Source organism: Ctenopharyngodon idella, chromosome 2 (assembly GCF_019924925.1).
Source record: "Ctenopharyngodon idella isolate HZGC_01 chromosome 2, HZGC01, whole genome shotgun sequence".
Lineage (NCBI taxonomy): Eukaryota > Metazoa > Chordata > Actinopteri > Cypriniformes > Xenocyprididae > Ctenopharyngodon > Ctenopharyngodon idella.
Window position 1 is genome coordinate 14,551,061 of NC_067221.1, and position 26,120 is coordinate 14,577,180.

A 26,120-nucleotide genomic window follows, 5' to 3' on the forward strand; every position below is an offset into this window, starting at 1 on the left:
TTATTACTTTTCTGGACCTTGAATATGGTAATTATGTTGCTTTCTATGGGGGATAAAAAACCTCTCGGATTTCATCAAAAATATCTTAATTTGTGTTTCTAAGACCCTTACGGGTTTGGAATGGGTGTGGGGACTTTTCTTATTGGTGTCAAACGTTCTATCCAATCAAGTATTTACTGGACAAGCCAGTCAAACCGATGCCAACACAGACAGGTAGCAGACATCTCCTCATCCTTAAACACCATGAACAACACAAAGTGAAAGAAAATGTGACCCAGATTAGCTATCTGTTTACTTGCAATAGATAAACTTTTGTGCAGATCACAATGTATTTATGGCTTGTTGAGGGCAAGAAAGCATCAAAAACAACTTTTCTTAAACTCAAACAGATAAATCAGATTTTAGACACTGGCCCTTCAAAAAACTCATCTACCCCCAGCCATTAGATTTTTTTTTTTTTTTTTTTTTTTAATTCAGTCATGTTCTCTCACTGTCTTCTGTCTCTGAGAAATTATGTTTTTTATGACACACCTGGTGATAATCTCAAGCAAGACAATTATTTATGAAAAAGGAAAAAAAAATCATTAAACTTAAATAGGCTGAGCTACATAAATCACTTCTACAATCGGTCACAACAGAAGAGTTCTGCATTATTCAGTACTTTAGAGTATGTATCTGCACAGAAATAGCACTAACAGTTGAACCTCTATATTAGGTAACCTACTAGACCAGTTAATTACAAGCATCCTAACATGAAAAATGTGAGCAGTAAAAACTGTGGTTTTCATCCACAAAACCACAAAACCTGTATTACATATCACTTTTCTAGCTCCCACTGCATCCGCCCTTCCAGACTTGAGCAGAAGTGTGTGTGATGTCGTAATATGCGTGTAGTCTGATTGGCTCAGGCACCTTAATTAGAGTGAACTTTCCACACACAATGCATCGACTGCAGAGCCATTCCAGGCCACTGACAGATATAAAAGGGATCTTTTCTCTCTGCCTGTCTCATTTCTATAATGGGCCAGATTCTTGTGAATGGATTTTGTTGCATAAGGACATGTCAGATGTATTTTATTGTTTACATTCCCTTAAGACCACATTGCACCACATCATACAGTTCAATATACAGAGGATATTGAAACTTTCTGTCACTTCATTGCATTTGTTTGTGCATTTTCATCTTCAATTGTGGTACAAATGCTGGGTTAAAAACAACCCAAGTTGGGTTGAAAATGGACAAACTCAGCAATTGGGTTGTTTTAACCCGGCAGTTTGCCTAACGTGCTGGGGAGTTTTATTTAACCCCAACTATTGTTTAAAAATTACTATATGGCTGGCTTAAAATGAACCCAAAATAGATTGGAAATTAAAAATCAGACACATAATTACTAGAGGCAACAATAATAATCAAAAGGTGAACATTTATTAATAAGCAATTTAATAAATGTTTATTGTTTAATTATTATTTATTAAACTTTTTAATAAATGTTCATTTATTAAACATATTAATAAATGATCATTTCCAACATATTCTGGTTCATTTTAAGCAAGCAAAACAGTAATTTTTAAACAATAGTTGGGTTAAATAAAACTACCCAGCACGTTGGGCAAACATTTAACCCAATCGCTGGGTTAAAACAACAGGGTTTTTAACCCTGCATTTTTTAGAGCACATTCTCTCAGGAATTGTTGTCCTTTTTAATCTGTTTACTATAGTTTATGGTTAAAACAAATAATGTTTGTCGATATAATCCTTTTTGTTATTATATTATATTACCCTCTTTTCATGTTCAGAAGAGTATCAAGATGACTATAAATAGAGCTTTTGGACAAAATTATTGCTAGTACACAATCATTACAAATATCCCAATGTTCTTTTCAGTAATGAAAACACAGCATCAGAAATGCATTTAACACATTCAGAGTGGGGTAGAGCATGCATGCTCATTGAGTAATCGGGATGTCACAGAGTTTCTATTTCTGGAACATATCCTACAGTTACACCCTAGCTTGTTCTTTGGCAGGTCCTATTCGCTGCATCACCAAGGAAACCGCCTCCCATATCCATAGCAACAGTCTCCCCGTCAATGCAGCTGCTGATATTAGGGTCCTGTGTGGTCGGAACCATTTGAGGGGAGGGAGAGGAAGTGAGTGAGCAAGGGCAAGAAAGGACGAGAAGACTGATGCGAGTAAAGGGAGGGGAAAAAAAAGGCCAAGAGGGGCATCTACTATTTCTGCGTTAAAAGACTGAAATCCAGAGAAGACCAAGTGCTGTGTCAAAAACATCAACAGGCAAATGTCTAGCTGAAAAGTGACCAAATTATATTTGAATGCATTAGCAAATACTAATTATGCATAACTCATAAAGAAGAAGAGCAAAAAATATCACATTTGCTCACAACAGATAGGAAATAAACCAATAAATTTCTCCTAAGCAGAAAGTGGCATTACATGCAAAAGCATTCCATCAAATTTTGCTTTTGCTCTTGTGACTTTAGCTTGATGAACAAACCCGAACAGCTGAAACACAGGGAATGTCCTGACTCATTAAGTCATTCAAGACGTCATCAGGGATCTCTGCGTTAGCATTTAATCCAAAGCTACCGCCCAGTACTCAGTATCCCTCAATATCCCAGCACCTCTCAAACGCCTCTGAACACACCCTAATCGCTTGCTATAAAAAGAACAACTCTATAAGTCTTATATAATGGTGAACGGCAGAGCCATCAATTTTACATGAGCTGTTGCAAGAGGATGGGAGAGATAGGAGGAGAAGCGTGTATGAGAAAGATGAAAGACAGAAAGCCACAAAGGGGAGTATGAATTCAACCTATAAATACCACCAACTAAAAATAACTGTTCTAAACTATTATGTGCTTGAATCAACTGTTATTTGATTAAGCAAACAATTTAGTAAATGGAAAATTTCTTTCACATTAAGTTAAAAGCTTCTTTCATTCGAACCAAACTAAATCAATCCAACTTTTCATTTTCAATGTCAGAGATTACTGAGAATGCTGGATAACACCAATATAAACAAGAAAACTGAAATTTTCTTTCACATTAAGTTAAAAAAATTTCAGTTTTCTTGGATATACTATACTGATAGGGGCTGTACCCACACTTCAGAGTAAGATAATGAGATTTTCTTACCTGGTTGATGTCCAGTGTTGTCCAAACAGTGATGAACATGAAAAGAAGAAGAAAAGAACATCATTAACACATACTTGCAACTTGAGTTTTTTGGCTAAAAATGAAAGGTTATGGGTATGGAAAAGATAACTCTAAAGATTTCAAAATCTATGTGTAGCAGGTGAATTGGCAGACAGACCTCTTAATCTCATAAACATTGGATTGACAGTTTTGAACAAGAATAAAAAGCAGAATAAAGAGTCATGTAGCATAAGATCACAAGGAGTGACATACAGAAAGCTTTTCACCCACAGAACGATTATCAAATGTAAAATCCCACATAGACAGACTGGTTGACACACATCTACAAGACATGTGCATTTTGAGAGATGCTGTGACCAAGAGAAATTGTATTGAAATCCAGGTGATGGTAAACTAAAGAGTAACAGTTAGTTGGCTGCCAGTCGTGATGCATAGCGATCAGTGTGTTATGACTGCATTGAAATGTTAAAAAACTTTACTATAAGAATGGATTACATGCAGCAGAGGTCCAAGCTATAGAGGACTGACACAAAGAAAGAAAGAAAGAAAGAAAGAAAGTAAGTAAGTAAGAAAGAAAGATAGAAAGAAAGACAGAAAGAAAAGCATGGAGTACTTAGTGTCCTGCTACAGTTTTTTTTTCTGCTACAGAGATAGCTAAGCAGAGGAGGGCCCACTTCATTGAGCCATGCATTATGTAAATCATCTCCATACAGTCTTCATTATCACCAACCTTCCAGTAGGGGGGGCTGTGCCAGCGGGGGCTCCTGCTGCTCTGTGATTGATGGGATGAAGGGCGTAGCTTCGGAGTTTAAGCTCACTGCAGTGCTGGGGGGAATTGTTGGGGTGCAGTGACTAACAGCTGGTGCACTCTGAGAGGCAGGGATGTCTGTGCCGACGGACAGTGGACTAGGGGTCAGATTGGGAGCAGTCTCTGGGGCAGTGGTGTGAGGGATGGGGGTTTTCACAGGGGTGCTCTGGGATGGGGGGCTTGCATCTGGGGTCTGTGCCTGCAGCACGGAGTCAAGGAACATAACAGTCTGAGTTGGACTGAGGGCAAGGGTTGACTTCTGGTTGGGATCAGTTGGGTGAGTAGGGTCAGTCTTTGAGTCCACGGGTAACTGATCTGAACGATGAATACCAGGCAAGTCTAGGTTAGTCTTATTAATATCATCTTTAGATTTATCCTTATGAAGCATATCCCTGTCAATCTTGAGTGTTGAGTCATCTATGGGATTCGCAGTGGAGTTGGGGTAATTTGAGAATATGGAGGTGTTTTCCTGCCCAGTCGGTTGTGGTCTGCATGCTTGGGTGTTCGTGAGGTGCAAAGGTTCAGGTGTGAGTGAGGGTGGTGCACTTCCCTGATCTATGCTAGCAGTGGATGGGGGCTTAGAATCGCCCAAATTAGGGCTGTTAAAGTCCATGTCCATAACGGTTGAGGGAGCACTCCATTCTTCTGGAAGCTTCTTCCTGCTCTTACTTTTCCTGGCCTTGATGCGTCCTCCTCCTTTCTCCTGGAACTCACTTTCCCAAATCTCTTCATCCCTACTGGGAGGTGAGGGGCAGTCATGGTTGGAGCTTTCAGAAGGAGTTTCTTCTGAGTCAGGGGAACCAAGACTGTCCAGAAGGTCATACATTTCTTCCCTGTTCTTGCGTTTCTTTTTTTTACGCTTCTGCTGCTTCTCGGTTCCTTCCTTAATGGACTTTTCCTCACCAGACGCTGCATCTTGACTCTGGGAACCCAAGGCATCAGTGCAGCTCTGTTCTGCCTTGTTGGAAGCATGGGACTGCTCCGTTGAGAGCATTTCCTCACCTGTCCAAGGGCTTCCACAAACTTCTTTGTGTACAGAGAGGAAGAGGAAGTGTCACTGACTACCATACAAATGATCGGACAACAAAGTTTGTGCATCTCCAACTCATAACAGCTAATAAAAGTTCAAAGAGATATTAGATCAACTACCTATGAACCACTGATCACTTGCATCATATGGTGCGTTACACCAGGAGGTGATATGAGGACAGACAAAATTCACTATTCACAAATTCACAATGAATAGAGTCATTCAATATGTAGTCCTAAACTCATAAGATAATTAGCATTAGCATTAGTTCCCTTAGGAATTTCCAATGGGTTTTTAGAATAGTTATTTATAATTAAAAGGTCTGCGGGTAACATTAACTGAGGAGAACATTACTCACATTTTGTTTCACAAGCTAAATATGCATGCTCATCGTGTGGAAACTGCTGATGCTCATATGGTCCATCTTGCATTATGTGAAATATTATGAGCGGAGACTAGCATATTTTAAGCTCCCGATCCTGAAATTCTGTGTGTTTTTTTTTTTTTTTGAAAACCTGACTCCATGTTTTCAAATGCTAAAAATATTGCAAAAATTGATGTGAAACATGTATTGTCCCTCAGAACTTCCTAGGTTGTACAGACGTGTCTGTACGACTTCAGGGGTTCTCAACTGTGGCCATCAAGGTCCACTTTACTACAGAGTTTTGCTTTATCCCTAACCAAACACACTTGAACAAGCTAATCAAGATCTACAGGGTTACTAGACAGTTATAGGCAGATATGTTAAATCAAGGTTGGAGCTAAACTCTGCAGAAAAAGTGGACCTTGTGGGCCAGAGCTGAGAACCCCTGGTGTAAGGTGTGCAAGGACTTACGGCCTCCTGACTGACAGAACTTGTACTGTGTATACCTGTGCTAAGTTGCTAGCAAGTTACTAATAGAGACTACAACAACAACAAGCATGTTTATGCTTGACATTATAATTGGACATTTGTTGAATCCCCTACATAGCAACTTATTATCAACTTAGGTTTTAAACTTCAGAATTCAAGTTCGAAGTATGACTGTTTGTAATTTAATTTAATTTAATTTAATTTAAGCAGAACAGAACAAAACAAAACCCAGTGGAAATTACCCAGTGGTGAATTAACCTTCAAAGTTGGCCGATAAACTAAACAGCTCTATAGGAAACAAAATGGCTTTTCAATTCTTGTATATCTGTATGTTACATACTGATAAAGGCCTATCACTACTGTTTCCAAAATAGGTACTTATTGTAAGATAACAGATCTGAGGGTATCATGCACATATTTGCTGCACAGAGCAGTTAAATGGGTGTGATAGTTTCAACCGTGGCTAAGAGAGAATGTGCTGAGACTATGATGTGCTCACTTGAGAGCACATCAAGTGAAAGTGCAAATGGGCAAATGAACTCATGGATAAATAACAGGCAGGGATAACAACAGAGGCAAATCACAAAGAGACTGACTCAAAGAAAAGCCACAGAGAAGAGTCACATGACATGGAATACCCAGTACAAATCCCAGCACTGAGGACAATAAAGGTTACTGAAATGAACCAAAATCAACAAGACAGACACTGAACACACAATGGTTGACAACATCAAAACGAATTACATTTAAAAGGAAACAAAACCTACTACTAATTGAATATGGATTATGATTATTAGGAATATAGTTCAGGCATCAAGGCATATCAAGATGAAGAAATAAATTCAATTCTAGACCCACACAAATTGTGTTTTTCTGTTTTACATAATATAATCACTAACCCATGCCTGTTCTCTTCATTGATCAAACGGTTATAAACAGTCTCTTGGAGAAAGTGTGAGTGGCAGTAACATCTATATTTCAGATATGCAGTCTAAAATGTGAAATGGCTTTCTAAACGGGCTCTGAGCCAAAAGACACATTTCTCTCCTAGCTCTCCTAGTTTCATGGCCATAATATTACAGAGAGGCCAAGGATAAATCTTTAAAATGCCTTCCACCAAAATTTGCACTTGAAGATTAAGATGGGCCAGTCTGACGGGTATCGAAAAGACCAACTTGGAATAATGATCATTGGCTTGGCATTTACATGATCCGTCATGTAAAAAGAACAAATTATTTGGAATTGACATTACAGTATATTACAAGATATTTAGTCAAGTCACAAACTAAAAAACATGCCTGTTTTTCAAGGTATATATATCTCATGGCATTCAATATCATATATTTAATATCACATATATTGACATCCTCACTATTGCTGATCAGATCAGTAAAATTGGTCTCATATCAGAGGTAATTTGAAGACCGTGAAAAGTATGAAGCAATTCTGTTATGACAAAGTATTGATGAGGCATCCATGCCTTGACCAGACAGAGTGGAATGACATGAGAGCATAGAGACATTCTGTAACATAATAATCAATCAGAATCTTAATATCTGGGTTTAAAGTCTGTCTTACCTGTTCTAGCCTGCACTGAGGTGCCTTAAGTGGTGATAGACTTTACCTGCAGAATTTTCCTGGCTGTTACGAGGGCTTGTTTCACTTGGATTAGCAGTTATCTGGGATGGTTTGGGTGGTTCATTGGCAAACAAGGGTGAGGTCTTCTGAGGTTCAACCATGCTGGGGGGTTTGGAGCTCTGGAAAGGGGCCATGCCAACATTCATATTCATACCAATATTCATCCCAGGCTGAGAGAACCCTGAAGCATAGAGCAGCAGAGCAGTATCGCATTAAAACTTAACAGAGCCTGAGGGAATGAACTGAATCGAACCCACGATCTGAAGTCAACAAGATTAAACACTGCAGTGGTTACCCAGAAAAGAGTCCATGCTGTTATCCTTCACTGTAGATCCCATCTGCTGGTTTCCCAATTGCACAGGCATTCCAATCATTGATGTTGGACCTGGAATTAGAAAGACTTTGACTAATATCTAGTACATGATTGGATTTTTGTTGAATTGCTTCATTCAGTTCTCAAGCCTGACATATGCAATGATCACACCTGATTGAAAGTCATTCTTATTATAGACATATTGTCCAGGAGGGCTGGGACGGATCTCTCCCTGAGGGTCCTGACGTTGACCTCCAGTCTGGCCTGCAGACATAAACCCAGACCCAGAGAAAAGAGAAAACAGACAAATTGACTTTATTAGTGTATAATTTTAAAACTAAAGAGCAAGAGATTTGCGCAGGAAATATCGAAAATTTTAAAAGCTAGGTAATTCATTAAATAATACAACCAGAGTAAAAAAAAAAAATAATTAATTACAGATGGTAACACCAAAAACTTAAGCATATAAAAATTACCACTGCATATGTACTATGAAAATGCCCAGCATGCAATGCAACATGAATAGGTTATGCTGTAGAGTTTTTTTTTATACTTGTTGGTTTTATCTGTGCTGCTAAACTTATTTTTGGTTCACTTTTAGCAGTTTGTGTTGTTGGTTTATTTTGTAATCTTCAGAGCTTATCTTTTTTATTATTATTTGTTTAGTGCCACCATTGTTGCATTTTGTAGTATTGATGTCTGTGCATAGGTGATGCTTATAAGAAAAAAGTCTTGAGTTGTAAGATGATGTCACACCTTTCAAAGATAAATCTCAGCCGTTGTTTCACTATTGTGAAAGATCAATCTACAAGCAGTTATGAATTTGAAAGAAGATATTGGTAAATCTTCATGCTAAAATAACACTAAAATGAAATAATCATATTCATGCTAAGAATAGTTGACTGACTTAAAATCAGCCCTTAAAATTAGCTTATTTTATATTCTAGCTTGTCATTGTTTTAACAAATGTTTTCATTTGTCACACTTCTGACTTGGCTTGATCAGAAATCTGAATATGAATATACAAGGTCAAAGGTCCCAAGCAAATTGAACACTAATCACCATTACGGTGACTTCAAAACAAGTACAGTGGTAAAAATACAATTTCTTACAGTGACATGGTTAAAGACAACTTTATCATGTGAATTCACAGTAAAAAAAGAGCAGTAAATTACTGTGATGTAAGTATGATGTTGCTGTTGATTAACAGTAATTCGTAAGACAATGACCCAGCCAGCATGCATTAATTTCACTGTAAATTTCTGACCACAGTAATTTATTGTAAAATAATTCTCTTTAATCCTGTAAATTCCTGGCAATTTGTACAGTGCAAAAAAAGAGCTATAATCAGACTTACCAAATGCTTGAAAGATTCCTGCCAAATTATAAAACCTCTTCAAACATAAAATAGTAAAACCTCTTTCTGACTATTTTTTAAAACATGATCTGTTGAGTAAAAGCCAGGATATTGACTCTTCAGAAACTGAATTTAAAAGAACTGTAATGCATCTTACTAAAAACCAAATGGCATTAATAATCAAATTTTTAGTCCCAAAAGGTCTGTAAATTTAAATTAATGTAGTAACATATTTCATAAGTTATTTTTCATGATCTGTTGAAATTTATTATATTAAATGTTTTCTTTTTCAATCTAATTTTGAATTAATTAATTGAAAACATACCCATAAACGTTTCAATATTGATTTTATATTCTAATTTTGAAATGCCGAATTTCTTGGACATAGTTAACAAAACTGAATGACCCATCTGTGGAAAAGAGGTGTGTAACTGCTTTACAGTGAGATGAACACATACTCTTTATTAGTAACTAAGTGATTTAGTGACATTTATTAGGTCCTGTAAACAAGTAACTTTCATGAAATCTGATTGACTGTCTAATTTAATATGTCCCCTGACGGCAGTGGGGAGGGGCATCCCTGAAAATAGGCCTGCTCCCATCCATTCTGATATTGTGAGAAGGGCAACTGGAGATCAGTGATGCTGAGACGATGGGACAGGCGGGGACTGCAGGCCTGTTACCGTAGTTACACAACCAGCTGAGGCTGCTCTATGTTCCCTAGGCAGAGCACTCTGTCAGCATCAAGACTGACTGACACGAGGAGCCAGCACTGAACCAGCATTAGCTCAGATACCAGCCCTGGATTAATGATCATGCTCCCACAGGGCTGGGCTGTACCAGCTCCATGCAATTATCCTCTTTGTGGAACAGGACCGGTATATATATGTCACTGTGAGTCACGCTGTTATATTATCAAGGATGCACTGGGAATCTTTCCACCAGGCCTTTGTGTTGCATGTTGATAAAGTAGTGGGGGATCGACCCCAATCGGTCTTCAAGGTTATTTGTGTGTTTATGCCTCAAGTAGCACGTTTTCAATCTTCTTTATGTTTTGAGATGCTGATGGTGAACTAAACTAAACCTGAGCAGGAGCATTAGCCTCACAAAGAAGCATATGAACCTGAAAACAAGCTTTAGTTAAAAGCCAAAAAATGAAAGAGGAACTAAAAATAGCCACTTTTGTCTCAGACATGAGGCACTTGAGGTACAGACTGCCAAGTCATGCTGTGGTAGAGAGCCTCCTTTTGCAGTTGGGGGTGCAGCAGACATCCCATTCAGCACAGAATCGGTTACATAACGTCATAAACCAGTGCTGTACTGTGAGTACCAGAAGCACAGACAAAGAACCAAAGAGTCTTTGACATGCAATATGGTTACAAAAGCACACAAAAATGACAGATGTACTACACAATTTTCTGCATTTCTTAATTTTTTTTTATCGAAACAATTTGTTCTCATTGAAATTATTTTGCCCATTTGTTTTGTGTTAAAATGAGTACAACATATGACAATTTTAGAGAAATATTTTTAAAACTAATCAACTAATTAAAGAAGAAATCAACAAAAGAAGATATTTTGAAGAATGTCAGTAACCAAATAGTTGATGGGCCCCACTGACTTTTTTCCCCATACTATGGAAGTCAATGGGGCCCATCAACTGTTTGGTTACCCATATTCATTAAAATATCTTCTTTTGTGTTCAGCAGAAGAAATAAACTCATACAGGTTTGGAACAACTTGAGGGTGAGTAAACAATGACAGAATTTTCATTTTTGGGTGAACTATCCCTTTAAATACAAATCAAATTAAATGTAGTGATAATATGCTTAACAGAGGACATTATATGCAAGTAAAGTAGTTTGGAGATTTTGTTGAAAATGTACAGTATGCCATTTAAAAACAGAACTATGACTAGTGACAAGTCTTTCTACAGTACATCAACATTCCCACATATCTCAAACCTAAAGTCCTTTTAGAAATGGGCACTGTTTGTAGCAAATATTTTGCAAAAAAAAATAAATAAAATAATGGTAACCCAAGTCAAATTTATCATAGCAGTATGTTAAAAAAATATTACACTGACAATTGTATGTTATACTGCATAATTAAAGTTAAAATATATGAAAAAATGATTCCTAACACACATTAGAATGCAGATGCCCTTGATGTCTTCAACAATCATCCATTAAAAAAAAAAAGGTCCCGTTAGAGTAGAGGAGGACAAGAGCCTTGCAAATAATGAGAGCATTTTAGCAAAATCCAATTACTTCATCAGTATAGATGATATAAACTGTTCATATTTAAAAAAAAAAAAAAAAACATGATAATGGTCTGCAAGTGTAATGTTATTATCTTTCCAAGTAGTTGCACAGAATGTAATAGCCATCATAGTTATTGATTAATCATCTTTACTTGTACTTTGTTCTTTGGAAATGAGCCTCTAAACGCTTGTCAACAGACAACTTACAATTTCCATAAATCTTTATTACTTTGTCAATAAAAAAGCTTCATTATCTCACACAACCTTTTCAGTGGAAAAAGCGTGGCATGGCCTGCTAGCTGGCCATAATGTTTTGTCAGTATTGACAATTTGCTAAGTAACTATTTCTTACTGAAATTTCAGTTCCAGCAAGTCATACAATGATCTGATGAGAAACCACCATAGAAAAACATGCTTTTGCTATATGCTAACTGTGATGCAACAGCCTTACAATAACGAGAGTGCTAATCTTTACAGCAACATCAAATAAATGGGCATTTCTCTCTCTTAATGGAGGCAGAAATTTAATATCATATGGATCTTTGGACTGAACTGAAGCTATTAAAAGTATCCGTCACATCCGCTCTGGACAGATCTGCTGATATCAGCATCCACATACAGCTCAGTGCTGCACACATATGCATACAGTATACCTTGCTCTTGTTGAGAGTGCATCCTGCTGTATTGATGTCTAAGCATTCTGTCAAGATCATAAAGGTCAACACTTCTGTGTATTCTCCTACATGTAGAAAACAACACAACACTTTCATATGATTTATGAATGACTAACTTCACCAAAAGCACCAGTGTTAAACAACAATAACAGATTTGAACGTATTTATTCAGTAGTCTAGACATTATTAGCGCCCTCATGCATAACAGGTGATTAAACTGTGAAAATGTGCCGCAGTAAATAATAAACACATTTGAGAATGAATAGTGGTGATGGTTGTAACCCAAGAGGAAGGCTGTTTGCCTAACTGAACCTAGAGTTCACTCGGGATGCTTCTTGGCAGAAGACAGCACGGTTTAGGCAGTAGGCGAGGCGAAAAAAAAAAAAATCTTAGGGGAAATTCTTAGATCAGAGATGTTGCCAACCATGATCAGGCGTATGTCCTAGACAAACAAATACAAAAGCAACCCGAAAGTACCTCAGAATATCAATGTGTTTTTCCTCATAAAACCAACTTGAACAGGATGTGAAACCAAAGTAAAGGAATAAAACGTGCTTCTGCCACTGGCCATTATATGTTGTGGCAGACAGAGATAAGAAATACACAAATAAACATCAACCAACAGCATCTACTTCAGATTAGATACATCAGATTACAAAACAATGCAGAAGGAAGACAGTAAAATAAAAGGCGGTAGCACTTTATTTTGCAGTCCTGTTCCACATGTATATACTATGTACTTATTATAGCAATTACAAAAACTGGGTAATAACTAGGTACTGACCCTAAACCTACCCCTATACCTAACCTTAACCCATGTAGTTACCTTATATTACCAGTACTTTTTTGGGTAAATACACTGTAAGTAAGTACAGTACATGTACTGTAAAATAAAGTGCAGAGGTGTAAAGAGTACCTGAAAACCATACTTGAGTAAAAGTACTGATACCATACATCGAAAATGACTCCACTACAAGTTACAAGTATCCAATTCCAATACGACTTGAGTAAAAGTCTTAAAGTATCTGATTTTAACAGTACTTAAGTATTTTACTCATGCTGAATGTAGGCTCAGAGATGCTCTAGTCCTGAGAGACATGCCAGTGAAAATAAGAAACAATTGATTTCTAAGATGAGAAATCAAGTTTATTTTCTAAAATCAAAATAAAACAGAACACCTCAATGTTGCAATAAATCAAGGTCGACACAACAACCTTTTAAACGTCTACAAACTCTCAAGTCTCAGTTAAGCTCAAGTGCACAGAAAGGCCATAAGCAAACCAATATCCTTCAAAACAGTCTTGTCAATATAGCGGATAAATAAAATAATGTTAAGTAAAATTAAATAGTTAAAGTCTACTGTATGTGCTGGTTTGAGCCTCATCACTAGATGCAGTCATTTCCTCATCTAATAAATAAAACATCTTCAATCAGCAACTACCTGCTAATGCACACACATTCAAGTAAAGTATCCTTGTTGACAAGTTTTGGGTGAGTAAAGGCAAAATGCTCAAGAGTACCTTCAATGCCCTTAGGTGGTGATATCGCTTCTTTATAGCAGAAATAAACTGCTGCAGAAAAAGTTAGCTGCCATGAGAAATGTAATTTGTAATTGCATTACTCATCACAAATGTAGTGGAGTAAAAAGTACATTTACTTGCTCAAAAATGTAGTCAAGTAGAGAGTAAAAGTTGCCAATATCTTTGATACTCAGTACAACTACAAAGTAGCCAAAAAGATACTTAAGTACAGTAACTAATTACATTTACTCAAGTACATTACACCTCTGATAAAGTGTAACCTTAAAGGCTGTTCCTGATGTTGCATTGCACTACACAATATATCCAACATATCATCAAACAAATATATCCAATATATCCAACAAAGCATCAAACAAAAAGAAAAAAATAAGCAGCAAATAAATGTGCTAATGTTAAAATTTTGGGATCGGTAAGATGTTTTCATGTTTTTGAAACAAGACCACCAAGGTTGCTTTTATTTGGTCAAAAATACAGTAAATTTAAAATAATTTTATATTTTAAAAAGTAATTTATTCTTTGGATTTCAAAGCTGACTTTTCAGCATCATTACTCGTCTTCAGTGTCACATGATCCTTCAGAAATCATTCTAATATGCTGATTTGCTGCTCAAGAAACATTTCTTATCATTATCAATGTTGAAAACGGTTATGCTGCTTAATATTTTTGTGAAAACCATTATAATTTTTTTCTTTGATAAATAGAAAGTTCAAAAGAAAACGATTTATTTGAAATTTTTTACATTATAAAATGTATAAGTAAGTATTATATAAATTATTCAACATTATAAAATGTACAAATGTCAAGTAATATGGACTATTTTTTGTTTGTTTGTTTGTTTGTTTTTTCCATTTGGAAGCCTAGACATTCTAATAAATATCCTTATGTGTTCCATTAAAAACATTTTGGTATTGAATGACATGAAAATTAGTCAAGTTTCATTTATGGAAGAGCATGTCATCCAGAAGGACATACCTTCCCTTTTCCCATCCATCCCATCCAGAAGGGGGCGGTACTCTGTCTTCCCAACGGTCTCGCCCACTTTATCATCAAAGGTCTGTGCCTCCAACCCGGCCATAAAATCCCTCTTCAGCAGGCTGTCCTGGGTCGACTTAGATGCTCCATCTGTGAAAGCATCACGTAAACTGAAGTCCATCCTACTGTAGAAAAAAAAAAAGAGGCGTGATTAGTCCAAACAAAGCGGGCCTGGACCTTCTCAATTAAAAAGTAATGCAGCTGAAAGGGCATGTACAGTATATACTCTCTATACATCTTGCCCTAGATACTCCTGAAATAAAAACTGAATGGCCTGTTTTTGATCCCCACATGTATTAACATTACATTCTTAAAGTTAATAGATAATATTCATATGTTCAAATCAATGTCCAATTTCTGGTACACTCAGAGGGGTCATGCACTCAAAGACCTCTCTTATGGAGGCTTACAACATGTAAATGTGGGCAGATGTTCAGACCTAGACAAATCTGATCATGCATCTGTGCACCATATATTAAGATCAGCTGCCATTTTGAAGAATGTGGCTGAATGCCAAATGTACAGCTGCCATATACGTTGCACTTTAACTATATCCTAAGGTTAAAACAATGATTTCCTTCTTTTATAAAGGCAAAACGTGAGAGAATTTGCTTCCATAAAGCATATGTGACACAACTGTGTCCTGCCAGCATGTGAACCTGTGGGACATCAGGTGTTATGTTACGCAAACTGAAATTCAATTTCTTAATTTGCTCACATCTGTCCCTTTACACACAGAAAACCTATTGTGCACATAAAGAGTGTCAGTGAGAGAAAATACGGTAGGAAAAGTCAGAAAGGGATAGTGACAGAATGAAAGGGATTGAGAGAGAGAGCTTCATTGTGCACTGGCCCAAGGCAGCGCGTTTGTTTGCCATCGCATGAGCTTAACTGTGTCTCATTGTTTCTTTAGCTGCCACACCATCCACATTCAGAAAACTCAGATGAACACAATTACACACTGTCCTGTTCAACAAATGTCCAAAAAGCCTCAACACCGTTGCGTGACATACACTCAAACCATCACAAACCAAATCAAACCATTATGACAGCGGGGGGCAAATGAGTTAAGAGCTAAACAAATCTCCACAGCGGTTTTGATCTATCCAGCATAGACATTAATATGATTATGCAAGTCTGTTCAAGGCTAAACATGGGATTAAAATGCTACTGCCCCAGAACCTATCCAGAATCCATCTCCTCCCCCTGAAACTTCCTCCCTCTCACTCTCTCTATGTCAGCGGTTGGTCTTTCCTATTCACTTTCATTACTTATCCCCAGTTTTGGCTTTTGTATTTCCTCCCTTCTCTCCTTGTCTTTCCCATCCCCCTGCATGTATATGGATGTAAAATGTAATTCTGTTGATATCCTGCTGATGGATGGTAAAAGGCCCAGCTGGTCCAAAAAATGAAGAGATTAGAGGCAGTGTGATTCCCCCTCGTATTTGTTGGCCGAACTGAATCCCCTCAGTCCCTGCAGACGTCACATAATCAGCCCGAAACACTTACTGTATTCAGATGTTACTGTACAGCAGCACACAGTGATGTACAGTATGACATTAGACAGTAAGAGCATAAAAAAAAAAAATCAGCAAAACAAAGCTTAACTGCTATGAGCCTTGAAATGACTCCTTGCAGGAATGATTGTACAACATCCTTTTCAGTTTTGTTGTTAAGTCATGTATGTGGGCATATTTTCCTCGGTGATCTTAAAGGTTTGGTTCACCCAAAAATGAAAATTGTGTCATTAATTACTCACCCTCATTTAGTTCCAAATTCGTAAGATTTTAGTTCATCTTCAGAACACAAATGAAGATCTTTTTAATGAAATCTGAGAGCTTTTTGTCCCTCCATTGACAGCCTACGCAACTACCATTTTCAAGCCGCAGAAAGGTAGTAAAGACATCATTAAATTAATCCAAGTGACTGGTTTAACCTTTTATAAAGTGACATGAGTGCTTTGTTTGCACAAAAAAAAATAAAATAAAATAAATGTGTGAATGCGCGTTGGAGATAAATCTTTTTCTTAAATAATTTTTTTATTTACAATTGTTTTTTTTTTGTTTTTTGTGCAAACAAAGCACTTGCGTCAGTGGAGGGACAGAAGCTCTCTGATTTCATTAAAAATATCTTTGTTTGTCTTCCGAAGATGAACGAAAGTCTTATGGGTTTGGAATGACATGAGGGTGAGTGAATGATGACACAATTTTCATTTTTGGGTGAACAAACCCTTAATGATTTGGGTGTAAAAAACCAATAATGATCTGATTTGCTAATCACTGTTATTTCAGTATTATTTATATACTCTTTCATTCATTTATATTTTGAAGTAGCTTTTATATTTTTAAAACTTCAGTTTTCATTTTAAGTGATTTATTTATGATTGATTTTACTTAGTCATTTATTTCATTTTTTATTTAGCTTTATTTTTATTTCAGTTTTAGATTTATTTCATTAGTTCTTAAATAATTTCAGTTTCTAATGTTCGATTGCTAATTGTTATTTTTTTAATGTTTAATTTTATATTTTATTTCAGTTTCATTTCAATTACTGAAATAAAAAAAAGATTTTTAATAGTTTTAGTTTTATTTGACAATAACGTCACAGTTGCTTATTCATAGTATTTTTTCAAAAAAGGATAAAAGACCAAACCCTAGTTTCTCAGAGAGAATAAAACATGTCATATGGCAGGTCATATGGTGCGGTCTCCTAAGGCTTATTCATCAGACCATGGCAAATGAGACACAGGTACATCCCTGCACTTTTACCGCTCTGACTCTGACACGGCCCTGTGTCCTGCTGTGATTCAGCAGTTTTTCTTTGCGCCCTGCATGATGTCACCAGCCCTGGCACAGAGTGGCATCTCACAGTCAAGAGGCCTGGACACTGTGGGTGGGTGTAAATGTGAATATGTTAAAGGGATAGTTCACCCCAAACTGAAAATTCTGTCATTAATTACTCACCCTCATGTCACTCCAAACCCATAAGACTTTCGCTCATCTTCAGAACACAAATGCAGATCTTTTTGGTGGTTGAGGTCAAACGTGCTGAGTAACCAATGAGGTTCATTATCATGTGTTATGCAGCACGTTTGAGCTTCCGGAAGAGGTTTGTTCTCGTGTGTCATTCAGGTTTGGCTGAGCATCTATTTATGTTCGCTGATCAAGGTTTATATGTGAGTAAAAGCCTAAATTTAATCTGTTCATCATAAAAAGCAATCAAGTCTCTCCAGAAAATTTGGACTAAATTACTCGATTCATATGGATTAGTTTTCCGATCTCTTTATGAACTTTTTGAAGCATCAAAGAGCAAGTTGCAAAGGCAGTCTATGGAAGGACAGACATCTCTCAGATTTCAACAAAAAGATCTTCAATTGTGTTCTGAAGATGAACGGAAGACTTACTGGTTTGGAACGACATGAGGGTGAGTAATTAATGACAGAACTTTTGGGTGAATTAACCCTTTAAGTACAGTTGGGTTCAAAAGTCTGACTCTATATTGAAGTATGAGACTATAGAACATTAAGAAGATATTTTGAGAAATTTCTCTGGTTCTGTTCATAAAATTGGAGCGTTAATGGATTTCAATGATATTTGGTTCACAATGTTCTTTAAAATATCTTATTTTGTGCTCCACAGAAGAAAAAAGGCATAGAATTTTAGAACAACATGAAGGTGAGTATACAGTATAATGAGAGATTTTATTGGTGGAGTATCCCAAAAAAGAGAAGAAAAACAAAACAAATACTGAGACATCCTGAAATTCAAATTCTGTTTAACCACAGAGACTCAACAATGAACCAGATGCATCTCTTCAAATGTAGCTCAAGCCAAAAGGTCCAAAATCAAAACAGATTCTGACAGAAGCACACGCTCTGTCCTCGTGTGGTTTTTAAGAAGAATGGCAAGCTCACAAGAGTTTTTGAGCAGAGACCGGGCTGGGATTTGGCAACCATTTGTGTTGCTGTGTAAATGCTGTATTCCAAACATTCCTGTATGAATGCACACAGAACGTGGGATGAGGGTCTGGCTCAATGTGTTCCATTGTGTGCCAAAGCCACTGAGCATGCGGTTACTGGCTGCCACTCACTGTGACCGGGTTTATGTATCTGCGACACTACTAATCTCTGTCTATCTCTTAGTTATTCTGAGTAAAAGTGAGGCATCCAAAAATAAGGCACCTTCAATTGTCAAACTGCTGTCAGTCAGACTGGAGTGATGCATTAGTGTCAGGTAACCTTAGTCCACTGGAGCCATCAAAAATAATGATGTATGATATTTTTTGTAGAAAATATTCTTCAACAAAGTATGATCTTGTATATTTCTCACCCCAATAGTGTAATCAGCTTACATCATCATCCTAAAAGGGGGAGAGTGCTATTGTCTCCCCTTATAAACAGTCTGCCCATGGTCACAGCAAAATAACGGAGGAGGGGTGTCTGTGTGGATTAGAGTCAAAGGCCATCAGTGAGGGGAATGAAGATTATGTATGACGGGACGCAGGGCATCACAACAGGCCAGCAGGCCCTGACTTGACACCCCAGAATCACGGCAGTCCAGAAAACACACTCTAAAAAAAAGTGCTATATAGCACTAAAAGTGGTTCTTGGCTCATAATCATAGGGGAACTACTTTTGGTGCCATGTAGCACCATATCTTTAAAGGTGCTCTACAGCACCTTTGTCAAATGGTGCTATGTAGAACCCATAAGAGGTGCCATATCGCATTTTATTTCTTCAACAAAAATGGTGCTAAACAGCACCAACAGTGGTTCTTTGGCTTAAGAAGAACCTTTAAAGGGGCTTAACAGGTTCTTTGTACGGCAGTGGTGCTATATAGCACCTTAACTGCCCCAAAGAACCACTGAAGAACCACTGAAGAACCATACAGGGGCTTAACAGGTTCTGTATACAGTAGCAGTGCTATATAGCACCTCAGTCATCCCAAAGAACCGGTGAAGAACCACTGAAGCACCAAGATTTGGTGCTATACAGCACTTAAAGTGGTTCCCCTATGATTACGAGCCAAAGAACCACTTTTAGTACTGTATAGCAACATGCCATCTAACTGAGCTTCCCTTTCCCAGCAACATATGATGACACTGTGGGTTCACCCCATTTTATATACATTTACATTTTTTTATTATACTGAATGGTAAAGCAGTAATTATTTTTGAAAAGAATGTTTTTTTTATTATTTCATTCTCTTCTCAGTCACATGAGAAAATATTTCTGAAGACTCTAGAAGCAGGAAGACAAGGTGAAATCTTATATATAAAAACAATGCAAAAGTGGGACATTTTTTGTTACATTCACAATGGATCAGAAAAAAGCTTTGTATACTCTTTTTTTGTGATGTCTAAGTGTAAATGTATCATGTATCATTTATATGTGATGATGAATACTTTTGAACTTTTGATGGTTAGCCACTGCATTTCACTCTTAAACAGTAAAGGTTTATAGAAAATATTTTTACTGGACAGTTGAAATGCTTCAAAAAAGCTTTATTGAAAAGTTCCTCTATAAAAAGTGAATTCTAGTGAAAAAACTGGGTCTATATCCCTGCTTGCGTCACATCTGTTTATGGTGCCCAAGCTGCTTTTTTGGACATGGTAGCTGGAGCTGGTTTGTTATTAGTCTGATATGGTCTACAAGCTCTAACCAGTTTTATCAAGGTCTGGCTTGATCCTGACCCCAACTTAGTCAGGATGAGATAGCAGCACAGCTACACTCTAAAAAAATGTTGGGTTAAAAACAACCCAGGTTGGGTTGAAATGGACAAACCCAGCAACTGGGTTGTTTTAACCCAGCGGTTGGGTTAAATGTTTGCCCAACCTGCTGGGTAGTTTTATTAAATCCAACTATTGTTTAAAAATTACTGTACTGCTTGCTTAAAATGAACCATATAGTTGAAACAACCCAGTCGCTGGGTTTGTCCATTTTCAACCCAACTTGGGTTGTTTTTAACCCGGCATTTCTTAGAGTGTACAATTAAGCATTCATTAAATATTATCCAGATTTTAAATGTTGCAATTAAGGTATGATGATTAATGATCATAATCCATACAATATGGATTACAATATATCGCAATGCACAATAGTTTAGAGCAAGTGATTTTATATTACTTGTAGAGGCTTATGTTTAAGAGCAACACTCTCATTTACCAGTGGATTTTTCATGTGCTTCCTGGGATTATTTTATGATGAAGCGTGATCACACCCACTATGAAAACATTTGCTGATGACATTGACCTTTGCTGCATTAATCACCGTTACATTTGATCATCTCCTGATATTTAAATGCTAATTAATCTTTAAATATATTAGTCAATATATTAGTCCCAGTTTACCTGACACTACACTTTTACTGGCCTCACCCATGCAAAAATAATTAAATACAATAGACAAGAATACAAACCCAAGAGGAACACCTCCTTGTCCTTCACACCTGGTTTAACTGAATAAACACTACTGTGACATTTGTTCATGACCTGTATGCAAAGCAAACAAAGCCAGTCATAGTGCAAAGAAGGAGAAATAAACGTGCATTAATTGAATAAGGAATAAGTGTTCCTCTGTCCCTCTATAATGCAACAATTCGGAATATTAAATGAGAAAACGTGGCCATGAAGTTATGTTTCATAACACAAATGAACCGAATCCCAGGTATTCATACATGACCCTCAATGCGTCAATTTCGGATAGTGTGATCTATTTCAATTGCATTTTACAGTGTGACGCATGTCCGTGAAGCATGTTGAAGAGATGCACTGCAGAGAGCCAAGCACGCGATGCACAGAAGCACTGAACGTTGCTACGTTGCCAGTATGGATGAGAACAATGCGATGAGACGAGACAAACTAGAACGCGCCCATTTTAATTTATTAGTACTGACTCGTTCTGGTTTGTCGCGTCGCTCGTTTACAGTTTATATATGATGTAAAGCTTAAACCGTCCTTTATAACAACCTTTCACAATTTTATCATTCCAAAATGTTTACAATTTTAAAGCAAAATTTGGCACTAGTGAAGTTATGTAACTATAGTAGCTTTCTATAGAGGTTTGCTGCGGAGGACACCTGTCCAGAGCATCCAAACTGCGGCAATGCCCAAACAAAGAAATCTCGGCAGGTCGACGTATTTATTAACGTTTGGAAACGAGAGAGAGCGATGAGTCATAGATAGGCACTCTGTATTTACATTGCATTATTATCTCGAGTGTATATAACAATAACTAACGCATGTCATCCAGGGACTGCGACTGTATCAAAATCTACGCGTGCACGTTGTCAATTTTCGTCTTCATTACGGTTAGGCTTTCTTAATGCACATGCATTGATGTGAAATGTGAAACATGCCTAAAATGTGAGCACTAATCACAATGTCAAAGTGCACTTACCCGTTGTTGTTGTTGTTTTTAAAATTCAGTACGCTGTAGTGTTGGCCGATGTGCACAGTCAGATCCGCCCTCTCATACAGTGCGCCTCTGTGATCTCAGGGCGATGCCCCGCCCCTTATTCTCATCGACCAATCACAATTCAGGAAAATTGTACTCTAGTCTAGTCACAGCAGCACTATGCTGCTCTTGGACTTGAGCATCCTCTCGTTTCTTAAATGGGTCCCCCAGTATTGATGGACAGCTAATGGATACAATGAGTATGTTGATGGCATATGAGAGGCAGGGAGTTTCGCCAATCAATATTTCAACAGCAGCGCGGTGAATTGGCACTGAATAGATTTATTTGGGCATCGGACCAGTTGACATTGCATCGAGAAACGTCAGATTGTCCGATGTGAGACGTGATACCCTTGTAGTTTCCGTGCAGTCCTTTATGGGAAGATTCGTTTGAAAATCCCTTGAATGTAACCGCATACATTTATGACACCCTTATAAAAATAGGTTACAAAAAAAAAGCATCAAGTGCTGTGGACGGACGGAATTCCTCTATTGTGTTGTTTATCCGGTTTTGGAACATGATTAAGGAGCTCAGTTGAAGCGTTAATATAAAAATATAACAATAATAGGCTTCGTGCAGGACCCTTTTTTTAAGTGGGTGTTTCTCTTTCGGCTGGTTTCCCATGTGCTTCCTTTTAGGAGCTACACTTGAATAAACAGTTCAATGAATTGTCTTTTCCACTCTATACAATACAGTATATACTGGTCATAAAGAAACACTGACAGGTTGAACTGTGTTTACTGTATTATTGTATGGATATGTTTCTATATTTGCAGCTTTAGGTGGGTCTTTTCCTGTCTGCCAAAGCGGGAAGGGTTTGTCTACGTTTTAGCTGAAGTATATCCTATTACAATTTACTCAAAAGTTATTTGATGCTGAAAAGATATTTCAAAGGACGGTTACAGTTTAGCTTGAGAGCAAAACAAGTAGGCTATGTGCAGAACGATTCACTTCATTTTTAGACACTCATGAACTTCCTGTTTTAATTTAGCAGTACAATGGGCAGAGCTTGAACTTGACGTGGACTTTCAATTCCGCCTCGAGCTCTATAGATTAAATTCACTCACATAAATACCAGCCTCAGCAATGCAGAGGTGGTGACATTTGGAAAAAGAAAAACCAGAGAAACAGAAAAAGGACGATGATCTTCTTTCATTCAGTCAGTCAGATGAGATGTATTTCATTAACTTCTATAGTCTTGTGAATTTTGTGAATGATTTTATTCAGTGTGAATGTGATTACAAGTTCATAGGAGATAAAATGTGCACAATAATCAATTTATAGTAAGCTAACAATAAATATTCCTACTCAAGATTGCAATAAATTACATGTTATATTACATTTGAACATTCCAAGCTATACTCTGTCTAATACCGCATTCCCTATAAATGTCTTTCTAGCACATTTATATATGGCTTACTACTGGATGTGTTTGGCTTGAACCAGTGGCAGCTGATTATATATGTATATTTCAACACTAATAGTGATATGGATTGTATTCAAAATGGATTTTCAATCATAATCTGTCTAAATCACATTTTGACCCTTTGGCCAAACTGATGATTATATATTTAGAGTGATAAAATATTGTCATGGGAAAATCTGTGCAGTGGATGGCTTGAAAAAAATAAACACATGCTTTCATGTAAATTACTGGCATGTTATTCAGCAGGATTCACCATTGTTCCCTGGATTCACTCACTCTGAGGTATTTGGGCTACTCGAGATGAGCTTGGGGTTCTTCCTCCTGAGATAAAGTTCCAAATGACCATTTAAATCATACTCTGATGGGCCTTTCCAGTGTATTGCTACAGTATGTCCAAGATCTTTTCTCCAAACAAACAATCACCAATTCAACACAAAACCGCACTGTTAAAAAACTGATATGCTAATGCAAATCATTACATTTACACCTCAATATAACAAGTGAACACTTTCATAAAAGAAAACGTTTTCAGTGAGAGGCAGGTAAAAACAACGAGTATCGTTAGACCAGCTAACACAAAAGTACCAAACTACAGGGACACTGACGATGCCTCTACGTTAGACTTTCTGAGGTAATTAATATGAACCTGATTTGGAAGGTCTTCAAAACATCCTGCCAACATTGTGGTGGTCCATCAGGTTGTATGCATTGTTTTCCACTGAGAGATGCTGAAAAAAAGTTTCTTGCTTAACACCTAGGATCAGAGCCATGTTTTTTTTGGATTGCGGAATCATCTTCTACCTGATGTTGCGTTGGCAATGACAGGCGTCTTGAACACTCCAAATCTGACCTCAGTCCAGCCTGTGGATGGTGAACAGTTCCAATAGGCTCTGCATCTAATAAATGATAACCACCTTGATCGGCTATTTGTTGGCGATCAGTGTGGGCTGTAAAATCACGAGGGACGCTCCCTGCGTTGTGGCTCATGCTATGTGGCCACCTCCCTGTATAAGCCCCAGAAGAGGAGGGCTGTGAGGAACAGTCCAGGAGCTGGAGCTCCATTGCACCAGACAGACTTTCAGTGGATTTTATGGGACTGCCAGCAAAGTCGTGGGGATCAAGTATCTGGAAAAATCAAAGAGGATAAATTAACAATTGGAGTTTGTAGTGCCTATCATATGAGATTTTATAAAAATAGATGACTGTAATGCTATAGTTTGTGAAATACCTCAGAGAAAATGGCTGGCGTTTCTGTCTCTAAAGGGTTGACAGGCTGGACCAGTTTCTGGCCTGGTTTTGGTGGATTTGGAGATGCTTCTATAGGGGACGTCACAGAGCTGTAGGCTGGTGGAACCAGCACCATCTGCCTCTGAAGCAACTGCATTATGGCCCCAATGTCTGTTGACATGCGCTTTTCCAATCTTTAAAAAAAAAAAACACACAACAAACACAGCTCAAAACAAAGGTATAAAAGAGTAAAGGACATCAAGATAACATCAGTACTGTAGTTTGATCTCACCGGTGGAGCTGTCTATGCATCATTTCCAGTCTGTTCTCTACCTCAGTGCAATGACGATGGGTGACATTTTGCAGGACAGTATTGGAGGGAACCGAAGATGAGGGGAAAGACATGCTGTGGCTGGGTACTTCCTGGTACTGATGGCCACGACTGTCCCCCCAAAAGCTGAAGACGTTAGAAACCCCCGCAAGAGCTCCTAATTTAAAATAAGGGCAATGTCAAAATGATGCATTCACTGCAAGGGAAGATTTCACCCAAAAGTGAAAATTCAGACATTGTTTTTCCAAACCCATAAGACTTTTCTTCATTTCTGAAACACAAATGAAGATATTTTGAAGATTTCTGTCAGTCCATTGAAAGTACATTCATGTATTCTGAAGAGACACAATCAGTTTATGAAGAGATTTAAAGGGTTAGTTCACCCAAAAATGAAAATTCTGTCATTAATTACTCACCCTTGTGTCGTTCCACACCCGTAAGACCTTCGTTCACCTTCAGAACACAAATTAAGATATTTTTCATAAAATCCAATGGCACAGTGAGGCATCCACTGCCAGAAAGATAATTAACAGTTTTAGATGCCCATAAAGCTACTAAAGACAGCTACTTTAAAACAGTTCATGTGACTACAGTGGTTCAACCTTAATGTTCTGAAGCGACAAGAATACTTTTTTTTTGTGCCAAAAAAACGAAATAACGACTTTATTCAACAATATAGTGATGGGTGATTTCAAAACACTGCTTCATGCTTGAGGGCACCACTGCTAAACTCAATGGGGCCAAGGACAGAACTATTCAAAGCTGGTCAAGAACCGCCGAGATGTTGTTAGAAAAACTAAAACCTTGACTTCCCAATTATGTGTACTTGTTTTATTTAATTATGTTACTTTGGTCTAGGTAATTTTCATGGCATCTGTTTGTATATAGTTCATTGAATCTGTGATGATGTTTCTGAGACAGCTGAAACTTATAATAAAATGTTAATAAAAAAAAAACAAAAAACTTTACAAATCTTTTTTTTTTTTCGAATCAATGG

The 26,120-nt window shown here is 37.4% G+C and overlaps 2 protein-coding genes across 15 annotated transcripts in view; both read right to left on the bottom strand.

Annotated features, from left to right (window-relative positions):
* Positions 1–22,196, bottom strand: part of map4l (microtubule associated protein 4 like) — a 39,610-nt gene extending 17,414 nt beyond the window's left edge. For 8 of the 13 annotated variants that reach the window (XM_051918450.1, XM_051918460.1, XM_051918418.1 and 5 more), the window contains exons 1-6: positions 22,082–22,196; positions 14,627–14,811; positions 7,991–8,083; positions 7,802–7,891; positions 7,493–7,687; positions 3,908–5,011 (exon numbers count right to left, since the gene is read on the bottom strand). In XM_051918450.1, the coding sequence (XP_051774410.1) occupies positions 3,908–5,011; positions 7,493–7,687; positions 7,802–7,891; positions 7,991–8,083; positions 14,627–14,807 (1,663 nt within the window). In that variant the 5' untranslated portion in view covers positions 14,808–14,811; positions 22,082–22,196. Of the gene's footprint in view, positions 1–3,907; positions 5,012–7,492; positions 7,688–7,801; positions 7,892–7,990; positions 8,084–14,626; positions 14,812–21,101; positions 21,175–22,081 lie in introns of all 13 variants that reach the window. The other 5 variants (XM_051918488.1, XM_051918479.1, XM_051918372.1 and 2 more) reach the window with 4 other exon arrangements.
* Positions 22,197–23,337: 1,141 nt separating this feature from the next.
* Positions 23,338–26,120, bottom strand: part of kcnh2a (potassium voltage-gated channel, subfamily H (eag-related), member 2a) — a 45,886-nt gene continuing 43,103 nt past the window's right edge. For both annotated transcript variants that reach the window (XM_051879617.1, XM_051879611.1), the window contains exons 13-15: positions 25,085–25,280; positions 24,794–24,986; positions 23,338–24,690 (exon numbers count right to left, since the gene is read on the bottom strand). In XM_051879617.1, the coding sequence (XP_051735577.1) occupies positions 24,313–24,690; positions 24,794–24,986; positions 25,085–25,280 (767 nt within the window). In that variant the 3' untranslated portion in view covers positions 23,338–24,312. The remainder of the gene's footprint in view (positions 24,691–24,793; positions 24,987–25,084; positions 25,281–26,120) is intronic.